Source organism: Hyperolius riggenbachi, chromosome 10 (genome assembly GCF_040937935.1).
Source record: "Hyperolius riggenbachi isolate aHypRig1 chromosome 10, aHypRig1.pri, whole genome shotgun sequence".
Classification (NCBI taxonomy): domain Eukaryota; kingdom Metazoa; phylum Chordata; class Amphibia; order Anura; family Hyperoliidae; genus Hyperolius; species Hyperolius riggenbachi.
In genome coordinates, this window is record NC_090655.1 from 47,950,485 (window position 1) to 47,966,963 (window position 16,479).

The window sequence follows — 16,479 nt, forward strand, 5'->3', positions numbered from 1 at the left end:
AAGATCTGACCCCTCTATCAAAGGAATACAAACTCAAACTGCAAATCACATTGTCTCCGCCTTTGCGGACGACCTCCTATTCTATCTACAGGAGCCAATAACATCTATTCCTAATCTAATGAAACGATTCGGAGAATTTGGTGCCCTCTCTAATCTCAAAATAAATTTTCATAAATCTAGAGCTCTAAATATTTCCCTAGACGCCAAAACAGTAGAACATTGTCAGTCCCTCTTCTCTTTTTCATGGTCAAAAGATTCCCTACACTATCTAGGGATAGATATACCCCACAATCTAAACAACATATTCGAGAATAACTTTATCCCACTAGGCAAAAAGCTTAAAACAGATCTTGCATCATGGGGCACACAGAAAAAACTATCTTGGTTTGGCAGAATAGCTTCTATCAAGATGACACTACTCCCAAGATTCCTATATGTAAGCCAATGTTTCCCAGTCTCCCTGCCCACATCTTACATCAAAGACCTCCAAGCTGCCATAAATAAATTTATCTGGGGGAATAAACCCCCCAGGATTAAACAATCAATCTTAGTCCTCCCCAAAGAATTGGGGGGGATGGGGTTACCGGATCTTCATTCATATCATCTTGCATCCCAGCTAAGTCGTGCAGTAGAATGGTCAAACTTTTCAGCCCCAAAACAATGGGCCCAAATTGAGGGAGAAAATGCTGACACCCCAACATCGAGCCTAGGATGGGCAGATTTCTCTAACGAGAAAAGGAAAAACTGGGGAAATCCTTTAATTGAAGCTACAATTAAAAGTATGCGTAAAGTTTTACCTCTAAAGGGTCTGGCTTCTTTCCCAGGAAAACTCACCCCTCTATGCAACAACCAATCCTTCTCTCCAGCGCAAGACATACCTTACTTACAAAATTGGCCCAGGGAAGACTGCCCTAGAATTATAGATTTCATCAAGGATGGCAAAGTACAATCTATGGCCGAACTTAATGCATTAAGAGAAGATTTCCAACTATCACAATGGCAATACTTTCAAATTCGCCACTATATCCAATCGATTATTCATAAAATTAACAGATCCGCCGCCTTATCTCCATTTGAAAGACTAATACGTAGTGAAGGCCCCTACAGACACCTTATATCCCAGCTATATCAGCTACTCCTGTCAAATCCTCAACCCGATAAATGTGGGTTTCAGAAAGATTGGGAGCGTGACCTAGGTATTCAGTTTGACTCTGATCATTGGCAAAAAATCCTATCTCTCAACCATAAGGGTTCCATAAATGTCAATATTCAAGAGCTCGGATACAAAATTATCTCCAGGTGGTACAAAACACCCAAACTTTTACATAGAATCTTTCCAACAGTAACCAACCTGTGCTGGAGATGCAATCAGTCAGAGGGTTCGCTTCTTCACATTTTCTGGTCCTGCCCAAGCATACAAAGATATTGGACTCAGATTCACAACCTAATTGAAAGCATAACTACAGAAAAATGTGATTTTACACCTGAGTCACTCTTGCTCCATGATACCGCAGATTCAACCAAATCCTACAAGAGATCCCTTACAATCCACATGATTAACGCAGCCAGAGCCCTTATACCGGTATTCTGGAAAAAAATAGAAGTACCAACGATTAAAAATTGGATTGGAAGGTTAGAGTCTGTGGAATCTATGGAAAGAATGATTGCCTGTGCAAAAGATAAACTAGACAACTATAATATTACATGGGCAATCTGGAACGAGTTCCTATGCTCTGAACAGTATACACTCCTCATGACCTAAGGGCAACCCGGAACAAATACTTCCTTCTACACAAGAACTTACGTGTGAATTGCACACACCAGCCCATCCCCGACACAAAATTATTCTAAAATTCAATTGTCATATCCTACTCCTATGTCCTAAAACTTTACTCTCTTTTCCTTTTCTATCTTAATATATCCTCTGTCTACCTTCAAAACTTTTTCCCAGTACCCAGAGAAATTAGGTAATTACAACATGTTCTAACTTACTCCACATCAGTGGTATGTGTCAAAACACACACTTCAACCATGATCTGAAAGCCAACCATATATATTCCCTGTTTTGTTTCTCTTATTTTTTTCAGGCCTCACAAAGGAAGAATATATTCATGTATACATAATCAAACATGTGAAGTGTTAAATCTCCATATACTCTGGTTCAGTATTCTACCTGTAGCACTATAATTACTGGAAAATTACCTGTTTTCTGCATTTTGACTCTGCGTGCTAACGCATGTAGAGAATTGTTAAGTTGTTTACTTATTACATGTTTAATAAACATTAATAGTAAAAAAAAAAATAATAATTTTAGCCATAGCTCCTGAACAAGCATAGACAGATTAGGTGTCTCTGACATTGTCAGATCTGACAAGATTAGCTGCATGCTTGTTTCTGGTGTTCTTCAGACACTGCTGCAGGCAAATAGATCAGCAGGGCTGCCAGACAAGTGAAATTGTTTAAAAGGAAATAAATATGGCAGCTTCCATATTCTTCTCACTTTAGGTTCCCTTTTAATTGAAGAACAAGTTTTATGAGAAATTGAGACTTCTGAATAGTTGATTGGGCTCCACAGGCAGCAGGAAAATGTGCTGCGATGCTAAACAAAGCACCTTAAAAATGTACCTGAAACGGTACCCACGGCATTATTTATACTTATCTTGGACTTCCTCCAGCCCCTGAGGTGTGTGGGCTACCTCGCTCTCCTCCCCAGCCGCTTCGTTCTCCTGTGGTAGAAGCAGGTATTTGTCAGTCTGGGCTAGTCGCCGTCTTCTGCGCATATGCAGCCTGGTCGCGCACGCCCGATGCCGGGAGCGTTTTGCACCTTCAGGCTGAGGGAGCGTACACGTGGGCAGGCCACGCATGCGCAAAAGACTGGCCCAGAATAACACATACCAGCGGCTACCACAGGAGAACGGAGCAGCCGGGGAGGAAGACAAGGTATTTTGGCTGCAAATCGATCAAAATTAAGGTTTTGGGGGGGGAGGGGGGGGAGGGGGGGCTTGAACAGGCTGCCTGACAGTGCAGCACAGCAGAGATCTGGAGGAGGGAACAGGTAGCCTGACAGTGACGCACAGCATAGATCTGGGGGAGGGAACAGGCTGCCTGACAGTGCAGCACAGCAGAGATCTGGGGGAGGGAACAGGCTGCCTGACAGTGCAGCACAGCAGAGATCTGGGGGAGGGAACAGGCTGCCTGACAGTGCAGCACAGCAGAGATCTGGGGGAGGGAACAGGCTGCCCGACAGTGCAGCACAGCAGAGATCTGGGGGAGGAAACAGGCAGCCCGACAGTGCAGTACAGCAGAGATCTGAGGGAGGGAACAGGCAGCCCAACAGTACAGCACAGCAGAGATCTGAGGGAGGGAACAGGCAGCCCAACAGTGCAGCACAGCAGAGATCTGAGGGAGGGAACAGGCAGCCCAACAGTGCAGCACAGCAGAGATCTGAGGGAGGGAACAGGCAGCCCAACAGTGCAGTACAGCAGAGATCTGAGGGAGGGAACAGGTAGCCTGATAATGCAGCACAACAGAGATCTGAGGGAGGGAACAGGCAGCCTGACAATGCAGCACAGCAGAGATCTGAGGAATCACATTAACTAGGCTTGTAGACCGTCTTCACAACCAAGGACAAGTTATCTTATCTTGCAAGACATAAGAATTGCAATTCAGATGCCTGGACTGGAGAAGGTGAGAACTAATAGGCGTGTAATCAGATGAAAGGTGCGTACACACCTCTTGACTTTATGTCACCTGTCGCTCTGAACAGACAGCACGTTTGCCTTATGCTACATCAGGTTTATTTATAGAGAATTTATTTTATTAAAGAGAGACAGAGGTGGGCGGGGGGGGGGGGGGGGGGGACGGCACACAGAGCCATGTCATGAGGCAGAGAACATGCCTGTATCTCAGCCTCTGTGTCTCATCTGCCCCCCGAAGATCCAACTCTGGTTTTCTTTAGGCATATGAAAGGGCATGCAAGCAGCTTACGGCACCTAATCTTATCTTCTGTATAAACAGGCAGATATGTACACAACACGGCCAGCTCTGAGCGCTCTCTCTACAGCGCAGCCCTTGCTCAGGAATGACAGGTGATCTTTAGACTATCATCTTAAGCCCCAAACACACACTCAACAGCGGTCCGGTCTTTTATGCAGCACAATTAAACAACTTTTGTTGCGAAAAACAGTTGGATTGACGTTTTATCAGTTCTTTGAACAATAGCTTTGACTGACTTTTTTTGGGTTGTTTGAACTTTTTTCACAACAAAAGTTGTTTGATAATTGTGCAGCATAAAAGCCTGCTGTTGAGCATGTGTATGGGGCTTTAGGCCGTCGTGCTCTCCTACACTGGTCTGCATGGTGGGAGAGTCAAGAACTTGGTAATTTGCATGCAAACTATTATGGAAACCAACATCCTCCAATAATTGTAATTTGTTGCATCTGGGTAGAATGCAAGGTGTGCACGTTGCCTATAAGCAGGCTTTACACAGCAGCTAGTCATTCCGATGTAATTTGTCCTAGGAATTGCTGCCTTTCTCTGCTGTGTACAAAAAGTAAGTATATAGTGTTCTCCCCAGAAGTTTTTTCCATCATGGTGTCATGAAAAAGTAGCCGGGTGGGTCAAGATGAGAGAATGCAGGGCCGGTGCTTCTCTGCACAACTGAGCTTACAGCATAGGAGGAGGTGAGCTGATAACGGCCGGGTGCTCACCAAAACTAACCGGGGGGACTACCTGGCTAAAAGAGCCTGGGGAGAACACTGGTATATTCTACAGCCAGCTGCTCCCATTTATATGTCTGCAACGTGTGTGTGTGTGTGTGTGTGTGTGTGTGTGTGTGTGTGTGTGTGTGTGTGTGTGTGTGTGTGTGTGTGTGTGTGTGTGTGTGTGTGTGTGTGTGTGTGTGGGGGGGGGGGGGGGGGGGGGGCAGAGGTACCCATTCAGAGATAGCCTAATGATGCGCTGATTTTTCCCTTTTTCGTAGGTTTAAAAGGTGTAGTTGAGTCGTGGTAGGAGGGCCAAGTACTTGGCAATTTGCATGCAAACTATTATAAAAGCCAGCATCCTCCAATAATGGTAATTTGTTGCATCTGGGTAGAATGCATGATGTGCATGTTGTCTATAAGTAAGCTCTGCACACTCATGCAGCTAGTCATTCCTATGTAGTTTGTCCTAGGAAGCGCTGCCTTTCTCTGCTGTGTACAAACACTGCTCTGCGATTGCAGGCTGGTGAATTCCTAGAAGATCTGTGTGACAAGCGTGGCTTTCCAGTAGTAAACACAGCGGCTGGATTACCCAGATTAGAGACAGGAGATGTAAGAGAAGCTGCTCTTGCACAGACAGGTAGCATCGCTGGCAGCGTGACAGCAGGAGATCTGCAGCCCCAGCTAATTGCAGCTTCCACTGATGGTGTATTGTAGCTTAATTACAGATACCGCAGGAAGTGTCTCCGAACACAAAACACTCACCTTGGCTTTCCCACCATCATAATAATCAAAGGTAAGTCCTGTGGGGACGAGAAAAAAGAAAGAGCAATGAGCAAAACTCCAGTATGGAAGAACTGCGCAAGATTTATATTTACAGTCTATCCAGGATAAGGATTATCCCAAGCTGCCGTCTGCCCCGCTGCTAATCCTCTATAGGCTGTGACATCATTTAAAGGATTTGTGTGTTTACACTGAGGTGTGCGTAAAATGTCTTAAAATACAGTACATTTTTTTATTTGATTTTTTTTTATCAATTTCCTGAAAAACTACAAGGAACTCTTTTTTTTTTTTTTTTTTACTGGTTTCCATTTTTGGGACGTTCATATCATCGGTGTTTGTAAGTTGGGGACTACTTGTACTTCCATTACTCCTCCTAGCCCCATTTTATAGTACCTGCATGTCACCCCCTTTGTATACAGTACAAGAGGTATTTCTGTGCCTATAGCAAGTGAAGTGTGGTCCAGTGTTGGTAATGGAGCAGAAATGCAGATTTCACACCAACAAATTTAAAAGGGAACCTGAAGCGAGTAAAATTATTTAACCTCCCTGGCGGTAAGCCCGTGCTGAGCATGGGCTAAGCCGCCGCGGAGGATTGCTCAGGCCCTGTTGGGCCGATTTGTAAAATTTTTTGTTGCTGCACGCAGCTAGCACTTTGCTAGCTGCGTGCATAGCTCGATCGCCGCCACGTTAGAGGGCCCCCCCAGACCCCGTGCACAGCCTGGCCAAATCAGTGTCAGGCAGCGCTGTGGGGTGGATTGGGACTCTCTCTGACATCACGACGTCGATGACGTCATCCCAATCGTCGCCATGGCGACGGGGGAAGCCAAACAGCTCTGATCGCCGGAGGCGATCGGAGGGGGTGGGGGGATGCCGCTGCACAGCTGCTATCATGTAGCTAGCGCTAGGCTAGCTACATGATTGAAAACAACAACAAAAAATTAAAGTACTGCGCTGCCCCCTGGTGGTTTTAATAGACCGCCAGGGAGGTTAAAGCCAATGGTTACCACTTTAAAAATAAAAAAAGTCAGATACTCACCTAAGGAGAGGGAAAGCCCGGTCCTAATGAGCCTTCCCTCTCCTCTCCCGTGCCCTCCGTGCTGCGCTGGCTCCCCCGTTCGCGTCCGCCGCCGCAGGGACTTCGGAGGTCTTCGGGAGCACTCGGGCTTCTGAAGACGGGCCGCTCCATACTACGCACACGCATGCGTAGTATGAAGCGGCCCGTCTTCGGGAGCCCGAGTGCTCCCAAAAGCTCCCTTCGGCTGCAGAAGTGGCAGTATTTGACCGAACTGGTCGAATACTGCTACGGGGGATCCTGCGCGGGACCGGGTAGCGGGAGAGGAGAAGGAAGGCTCATTAGGACCGAGCCTTCCCTCTCCTTAGGCGAGTATCTGACTTTTTGATTTTTAAACTGGTAAACATTCACTTTAAAGTAAACATGACGTACAGGTAGCTGCAAATGAATATTTCATACTTAACCTCATCGCCAGTTCCTCTCAGAAGCTCACCATTTTCTTCTTACAGCGATCCCTTCCAGTTCTGACAATATTTTCTCAGAACTGAAATATATCAGTTACTGTCAGTTATATATTAGAAGCTGTCAGTTACAATGTGCAAGGTAATGTCCATGTTTCCCTATGGCTCAAGTGGGTGATATTACAGTTTAACAGTGTGCTGACCAGGAAGCTGTTATGGGTAATGACCATTTCCAAAATGGGGGACAGAGAATTCCATTGATCACAGTGGACAAATTGGACACAGGAGAGGAGAAAGATTTAGGAGTAGACTACACAGGAGGTAAGTATGACCTGTGTATGTTATTTTGACTTCATTTTTAGTTCAGGTTGTCTTTAATGACTAACTGTACATGGATTATTGCAAGATTTCCAAACATTAAAGGACAAACTGACGTGACAAGGATATGGAAGCTGTCATATTTATTTCATTTTAAGCAATACCAGTTGCCTGGCTGTCCTGCTGATCGTCTGCCTCTAATACTTTTAGCCATAGACCCTGAACAAGTATGCAGCAGATCTGGTGTTTCTGACATTGTCAGATCTGACCAGATTAGCTGCATGCTTGTTCCTGGTGTGAATCAGACACTACTTCAGCAAAACAGACCAGCAGGGCTGCCAGGCAACTGGTTTTGTTTAAAAGGAAATAAATATGGCAGCCTCCATATTCTACTCACTTCAGCTGTTCTTTAAGTTTCAGGCATTATACAGAACGGTTCTGACCCAGTTCTGTATAATGATCGAGGTAGAAATAACGTTTCGAAACCAGTCATTCGAAGTATTACCTGAATCAACATTTGTTTGTTTGATGTCTGCATTTCTGTACCTATACTGATAAATGGGGTTTTCCACCAACCTCCACTTGACAGAATAATACAAATGACCTGACTGAACCCACATGCCTTTGTTTTTACCACCACCCACTTCACCTGACAGGAGAATACAAAGAACTTGACCAAGCCCCCAGTGCCTCACTGTCATAGGATACTGCACACTATTGATTCATCCATTGATTGGCAGCCAGGATGAAGGTCTGTAGGTCATAGGGGAGCTCTGCAGGTCTGCTGATTCCACATACTCTGTCAACCACAAGACTTAATCTGTGAACACTACAACAGATGCATCTAGTTGGTTCCTGCAGGTCACACCATCTTCCTGAACCCTCAATCAGGTTTGTCACGCCCCTCCCTTTTTGTCACGCCCCATACCATGACAGGGGATGCTTACCAATCAGCTTCAGTGTGAGCACGCAGTGAGGCATAGTCCACTTGATATCGTAGCCATCGGTCGCCGTGTTGTAGTACCCGAGCAGCAGATAGCCCTGAGGAGATAGCAAGCGCCATTATCTCAGTACCTTCACACTAGGGGAAAGTTACTACAGTCATTCCTCAATCCATGCAACGTCATTCCATCACAAAACTGGAACTTTCTTTTAAACTTGATTTCATTTGAAAACCACCACCAAGAAGCCAATGTTTCGGGGCCACGCCAGGCCCCTTTATCAAGGTGAAAGTCTGCCTGCCGCTCTCTACTGACACAAAGAGATTGCAGTGTAGGATGAAATCACCTCAATGCACTCACAGCAGTGGAGCAGCAGACAGACTTTTACCATTGAGCTATATCTGCCTTTTTATTATCATTTAGTATTTATATACGTAGTACTGACATCTTCCGCAGCGCGGTACAGAGTATATTGTATTGTCACTTAACCATCCCTCAGAGGGGCTCACGATCTAATCCCAACCATAGTCCTATTTCTATGTATGCATTGTTCTCCCCAGAAATTTTTTCCATCCGAGTGGCATGAAAAAGTAGTTGGGTGGGGCGTGATGATAGAATGCAGGGCCGACACTTCTCTGCACAACTCTGCTTACAGTAGAGAAGAAGGTGAGCCGATGACAGACGGGGGCTCACCAAAACTAGCCAGGTGGAGCACCCTGCTAAGAGAGCCTGGGGAGAACACTGGTATGTGTAGTGCATGTTTCGTAGGTTTAGGGCCAATTAAGGGGGAAGTCTGTTAACTTATCTGTAGGTTTTTGGGATGTGCCCGAAGGAAACCCACGCAGACACGGGGAAAACATACAAACTCTGTGCAGATAGCACTGTGGCTGGGATTCAAACCAGGGACCCAGTGCTTCAAGGCAAGAGTGCTAACCACTACGCTACCATGCTGGCCAGATAAAAGGACCCGACATGGTCCTGAGACATTGGCTTGTCGGTTGAAACAAAATTTCAAAGCAAGTGCCAGTTTGTGATCGAGTGATTGTGGTGAGAGGAGTCATCTACTCAAGCATTGTAGCTTCACCATTAGTGAGTGTGAGACAACCTTCACTACTAAAATGCAGGGTTTTCTTTTTAGAGTGTTAATTCATAAGACTAAGGGTAGCCACTAATGATCCAATTTCTAGCGAAAAATCATTTAAGCAATCAGAAATTCTGATCTGAAGTAAAATCGTTCACTACACCATCAGCGAACCAATCTTTGCTTCCTATCACAACCAACAGGAAAATACAAATTTTGGATCTATGAAAATTCAATCGGACAACTGTTTTTATAATCGTCAGTTATTGATTGTGCCCATCAACAGAGATTATTTACAACCAATTCGATCAGAATTTATCGCTTGAACGATTTTTCTCTAGAAATTGGACCGTTAGTGGCCACCTTAATGCACACAAAAAACCTGCAGAGTTTGTAAAATAAAATAGGAACGTACATGTTGCACCAATTCAGAGTTTCAAAACTTCCTACACAGTTATTTCCAACTGTCTGCTCAGGCTGTCCCAGTTAGCAGGGGATAGGCGGCTTTACTTCACAAAGCAGGTTTTTACTGTTAAGCCTTATTCACATAAGGTGCGCTGAGAAATGTGTAAAACGTATGATAAAACGCATGATAAAACCGCATGCGCTTGTGTGCGCATTTCTGTGCGTTGCAGTGTGCTTTTTTTAAGCATGTTTGTCTTATTGCAGCAGTAGCAGTTGTCAATATAGCTTTCTTTTCATATGTAAATGTTTTTTTTTCCCAGTTAGGGGTAAAAAATGCATGCGCTTCTACGAACTAAAAAAAAAGCACACTCATTCACTTGCATTATTGTGCGTTTTACAGCTCAACGCACAGAAATGCATGCAACGCCACGTTTTTGTAACGCTGCTCAGCGCAGCGCATAGATGTGAACGAGGCGCATTTAAGTACATGGGAAAATCAATACCTTGCAGAATGCACAGGGTAATGCGCTGTGAAAATCGCACAGAAACGTACCTAGTGTGAACAAGGCCTTATAAAAAAAAAACCTTGCATGGGAAATGTATGTTCTTTTTGAAAATGTTTTCAACAGTTGTTCAGATGAGCTTATGGGGCTGGAGGAAGCCCCGGGTAAGTATCAAATCTTTACAGTTTAAAGGAATGTGCAAAAACGTGCATAAAGCGCTTAGCGATTGCATTTTGTAGTATGAACTCGACCTCAATGGGCCATTACTGTGCAGAGTAGCGGGTGAAGATTATTTCCAGGGGTGATCACACGGGGGGGGGGGGGGCTGGGAGGGAGGTGCTTGAGCAGGAAGGATGTAGGTCATAAATAACCATGGACATTAATTATTACAATGAATTAAACAGAGGACTTTTTAACCACTTCCTGCTGTGGGCTGAAGGGTTCAAAATAGGCGAGCACATGCACTCCTGCCTGCATGGGCAGAATGAATGTTTATATAAATGTCCTATTTGCACTAATGGTGCACAAATAGGACGTTTATAAACATCCATTTTGCAGGAAGTGGTTAAACTACTGACGCATTAAAGTATAGGTGGCCATCCAACACTCCATCAAGTAATCAAGAGGCAGCCAGTCGATCAAGAGACAGATCTCTCTCCGAATCTGATCGGAAAGATCTGCTAGCTGCCATAAACTGAAGGCCGATTTCCGATCGATTTCAGCATGAAATCTTTTGGGCATCTGCCTGGTGACGCTGCCCTGTTGCCCCAAACTTTAGATGGACCCCCCCAGTGCCTGTGCATTAATACTTTATCTGTCCGCTGTCTCTGCACCCCACGTGGTCACCAGTGTATTGCATGTCTGGCGCATGCAACGTCACACACGGACCCCACGAGCAATATGCAGGTGACGACATGGGGCACCAATGAGGAAGAAGAGTGCAGAGACAGTGCCAGACAGGTGAACTTCATCTCAATCAGTAGCGGATTCCCCCTTTCCCATGAGAAATCTTCCTTTGCACAAACGGTTCATCAGAGGACTCTGTATGGCTGATATAATGTTGAAACACCTCCCACAGTGTGATGTCAGTACCATGATTCTGACATCACACCGTGGGAGCCTTGTTGCATTGTGGGAAATAACAGCTGTTTCCATCTGCCAAAAAAAGCAAGCAGCATCTCCTCAAACTGACATCACCTGCCAGCAGTACAAATGTCACCATGTGATAAATGTCAGAATATAAATCGGGGAGAGGAAAGATTTTACAATGGGTAAACACTGACTAAATCATTTATACATAATTATTGTAAAAATGAAGCAACTTTGTTCAATAATTTTCCCTGGAGTTCCTCTTTGAAGCATTGCTGCAAAATGATGGTGGGAACACAAACTATGAACACTTTGGGCACAATTTTGATGTTCTCGACTTAGGGGTGTACTCAGTTTTGTTGCTAGCGGTTTAGACATTAATGTCTGGAGTTCCTCTCAATGCAGAGCACGGGGGGATACAGCCAGGGGTTTCCGTCACATTCCTCATTATCGCCATGCACCCGATCAAGCGCGACAGCGCGAGATTTTCCAGCTTGTCCAATCGATACATGTGAAAAATTTCAGCTCAAAATTGGTTGAATAGGCGATCAGGCATGCTCTTGGCAGCACAGATTTTCATCTGATAATTATCAAATCAGATGGTCGATCGGCCTCCAAGTCGAGAGATGTATGGGAACCTCAACCTTGTCTCTAGGCACAAATCTAGTACCATATGTTTACTCTGGATGCAGAGGGCCTAAATGTCAGCTTTATTGTAGCAGGCGGCTTGTTTTACACACAAACAGATGGAGATAGCAGCTGCTGCTGTGGGTGGGGCTTCTGCAACTGCTGTGTGTTCGGCTGTCTGTGCCCCACCTGCTGTGCAGTCTAAACAGATATCTCTGAGCAGATCACAGCCTGAGGAAGTCTGAGCTTCAGGAAGTGGCTGTTGGAGAAGCTCCTGACTGGTAAATTGTCAAGTATTTGCCATCCACCAATCAAGTGACCACTACAAACTCAAACAGAAACCGTGACCAAGGATTAAACTTCATCCCAAACAGTAGCAGATACCCCCTTTTACATGAGAAAAAATTTCCCTTTCTCAAACGGATCATCAGGGGGCTGTGTATGGCTGATATTGTGTTGAAACCCCTCCCACAGTGATGTCAGGACCATGGTGCTGACATCACACTGTGGGCGCCTTGTTGTATTGTGGGAAATAAAAGCTGTTTCCATCTGCCAAAAAGCAAGCAGAAGCTACTTCCACTGGCATCACCAGCCAGCAGTAAAGATGTCACCACGTGATAAATGCCAGAAGGTAAATCAGGGAGAGGAAAGATTTTACAATGGGCAAACACTGACTAAATCATTTATACATAATTAAAAAAAAAAAAAAGCATTTTTGTTCATTACGTTATTTTCACTGGAGTTCCTCTTTAAAAACATTCCCAGTCTGAGAAAGACCAAGTGTGTCTAGACAGAGAACCTTTAAGCATGCATTCACTGACTGGTTCATGTTTTCCATTTACACTGAGGTCACAATTGGCTGCAGTGTAAGCACTCTGCCATCAGCTGTGTGCTGATACTGCACCCTGTGCTGCATAAGTCCACACGCCGGGTCACTCAGAGTCAGAACAGAGCTGATGTCAGGATGCTAACAATACAGCATGTCGGGCTGACCGTAACCTCGTCACTCAGGTGGGACTGAACCCACACGACAACTATAAGGCCTCGTTCAGACTAAACACGCTGCTGTATGCATTTTGGCAGCAGGTATTGTGTGCGACACTCAATAACGGTAGAAGGGCATAGACAGCACTTCTACCGTTCCCATCATATGCGCTGCGCAACAGTGCGATGCGCCATTGCACCGCTGCATGCATTTTTCGGGAATCACAGCACAGATCCATTCACTGTAGTGAATGGGATCTGCAGCGCAGAGTAGCGCAGATGGCGTGCGATCATATGCATTGCGTTCCGATCGCACAGCCATCTGCACTAAATGATCTGAACGAGGCCTTAACGTGAACCAGAGACAAAACACCCTCATGTATCTTACCATGTATAAACCATATATATCAGCGGGAACATTAGAGAAATCACCTACCCTGCTCTCTGTTTCATTCTTCATTGCTCAGCCTGCTTCTTATCAGCCCTGATAAAATCCCCTACTGAGCATTCAGTCTGGCTTTGCTCAGGGATCATTATAGCTGAGTCTGTCTTCTCTGATGTCTTTTCAAGCCCAAGCCTGCCCCCTTCTGGCTCTACTATAATGACTCAGCTATAATGATTCCTGAGCATGTCAGACAATGCCTAGTCGGTGATTTTATCAGGGCTGATAACAAGCAGGCTAAGCAGTGAAGAATGAAACAGAGGTGTTTTCTCTAATGTTCATATGATCAAATACATGAGGGTGCTTAGTCTCTGGTTCACTTTAAGTTGCAGTGTGGTAGATGCTCCTCCCCATTTCAAGTTTGATCATCTCTGTGTCCTGACATTCCCCCATCTGCATGTGTCATGCCCGGAGACAGCCCAGGATTGCCAAGCTGCGAGGAACTTCTGCCCCTGACCTTTGTACCACTTTCGAGGCAATGTCACACGGCTGGTGTTACCAGGTCAGACCACAGAAGCCAAAACAATACGAAATCGCACATTTTCACAGCAGCAAGAATATGAGGGCGGGAGGCCAAGAAAGACAGATTAACGACTAGTATTCCACATTGCAGCAACTTTCCTCCCAAACGTCACTCCCCTATTCTGGAATGTGTGAAATGTGCCTGAAAAGAATCCAAAGGCTCATATCGCTCTTAAAAGGGAATCTGATGTTAGATGGCTATAGAGGCAGGCAGATTCATTTCCAAGGCACATTGCCTGGCTGTCCTGCTGATCCTCTGCCTCTAATACTTTTAGCTGTACACAATGAACAAGCATGCAGCAGATCAGGTGTTTCTGACTGAAGTCTGACTGGATTAGCTACATGCTTGTTTCAGGTGTGTGATTCAGACACTGCTGCAGCCAAAGAGATAAGCAGGAATGCCAGGCAACAGGTACTTTTTCAAAAGGAAATAAATATGGCAGCCTCCACATCCCTCTCACTTCCGGTTCCCTTTAATGCAGACTTACAATCACCACTAGAGAGGATCAGTGAGAGGCTAATCATTTCAGCATGCAATTTGCATGCATGTTGCAATTAGCATCTTACTGACCATCTCCAGTCACCACATACACTATCGCTACAATGTATACCGGTACTTTCCACTCTGTAGCAAAAAAAAAAAAAATCTATATTGCAGAATTTTTATTTTTTTTAAGCAAATGGTCTTCCTTTCATTTTAGCTGAACAAAAGTCACGATTATGCCTACAGGAAGCTGTGAGGTCAGATGCTCCCTTGGAAAGAAATCCAGAATTAAAGAACAACTGAAGTGAGAAGAATATGGAGACTGTCATATTTATTTCTTTTTAACCACTTAACGACCGCCTAACGCAGATAGGCGGCGGCAGGTCGTAAGTAGATTTGCATATGCGAGTGGCCGTTCCATGTCAGTTCACGGAGGGTGTCTCCGTGAACAGCCTTGCGAGCCTCCGATCGCGGCTCACCGGCTAAATGTAAAAACGCGGGGAAGAAATCCTCGGTGCTTACGTCGCCGTAAAGGAGATCTGCGAACCCCGGCCTCTGATTGGCCGGGGATCGTCGGCATCTGATAGGCGGAAGCCTATCAGAGGCGGTACAGGACGGATCACCATCCTGTGCCACCCACAGAGAGAGGGAGAGAAGGAGAGGGAGGCTGAATATCGCTGCAGAGGGGGGCTTTGAGGAGCACCCCCGCCCACACAGAGCAGCGGCAATCAGACCCCCCCCCCCAGCAGGACATCCCCCTAGTGGGGAAAAAAGGAAGGTGGGGGGACAGAGTCTGATCACCCTGCCTCAATCCTGATCTGTGCTGTCGGCTGAAGAGCCCACGCAGCACAGATCAGCCAAAAATAGCCTGGTCCTTAAGTGGTTAAGCAATACCAGTTGCCTGGCAGCACTGCTGATCTATTTGGCTGCAGTAGAGTCTAAATAACACCAGAAACAAGAATGCAGCAAATCTTGTCAGATCTGACAATACTGTCAGAAACACCTGATCTGCTGCATGTTTGTTCAGGGTCAATGGCTAAAAAGTATTGGAGGCAGAGGATCAGCAGGGCTGCCAGGCAACTGGTACTGCTTAAAAGGAAAGGAATATGACAGCCTCCATATAACTCTCTCTTTAGTTGTCCTTTAACAGATTGTGACGTTGCATTTTAGCATAAGTCAGTAGCATTATGTAGGCAGAACATTCACATGATCACAGCATAGGACAAAGATAAACACAACATCCTGTTCTGATTAAAGTGAACCTTAACCCTGGAACTTAAAGTTCAACTTACCTGGGGCTTCCCCATCCCCCTGCAGCCATCCTGTGCTCCCGCCACTCCTTGAGTGTCCTCTGGTCCCCACCGCGGGTTAGTTTCAGCCTTGCGTAGTCTTCTCTGCCTTGCCGCCATTAAGTGCATCCTGTGCAGGCGCAGTACACACTTGACTGCAGAAAAGCGAAGACGACTAAGCATAGCAGTCAGCAGAAAACGAAAATAACCTGCGGCGGGGACCGGAGGACTCAGTACGGCTGCAGGGGGGTTGGGGAAGCCCCAGGTAAGTGAAAGTTTTTTTTAAAGAGACTCTGAAGTCTCTTTCTTTACCTACTTTTGTTTAACATTCTTCTTCAGCTTTAATGCCAGAATGAAATCGCTGCATCCCCGCGGCAGAGGAGTGATTTATTACCTAGTAAACACCTGCAAAGTTCTAAGACTTAGCAGGTCGCAGATCATTCTGCTCTGACATGCAGGGCTTCTCTTCCTGGAGAGGCTGAGCTTTGAGCTGTAGCTCAGCCTCTCCGCAGGCAATCTCTGCAGATCTCTGCCTCCTCCCCGCCCCTCTCAGTGAAAGAAGACAGAGAGGAGCGGGGAGAGGCGGCGATCCACAGAGATTGACTGCGGAGGAGGCAGAGCTACAGTGTAAAGCTCAGCCTCTTCGAGGAAGTGAAGCCCTGCAGAGCCCGGGAGCTTTGCAGGGCTCATCTCTGATAATAAATCACTCCTGTGCCGCAGGGATGCGGCGATTTAACTTTCATTAAAGCCGAAGAGGACAGTTAAATAAAAGGTAATAAAAGATAGACTTCAGAGTCTCTTTAAGTTCCAGGGTTCACTTTAAGGTGATCTGCAATAA

General features: G+C 45.6%; 1 protein-coding gene across 1 annotated transcript in view; it reads right to left on the reverse strand.

Annotated features, from left to right (window-relative positions):
• Positions 1–16,479, reverse strand: part of LPCAT3 (lysophosphatidylcholine acyltransferase 3) — a 78,246-nt gene that overhangs the window by 31,307 nt on the left and 30,460 nt on the right. Inside the window, exons 4-5 of the mRNA XM_068255266.1 lie at positions 8,222–8,315; positions 5,466–5,503 (exon numbers count right to left, since the gene is read on the reverse strand). Coding sequence (XP_068111367.1) covers positions 5,466–5,503; positions 8,222–8,315 — 132 coding nt within the window. The remainder of the gene's footprint in view (positions 1–5,465; positions 5,504–8,221; positions 8,316–16,479) is intronic.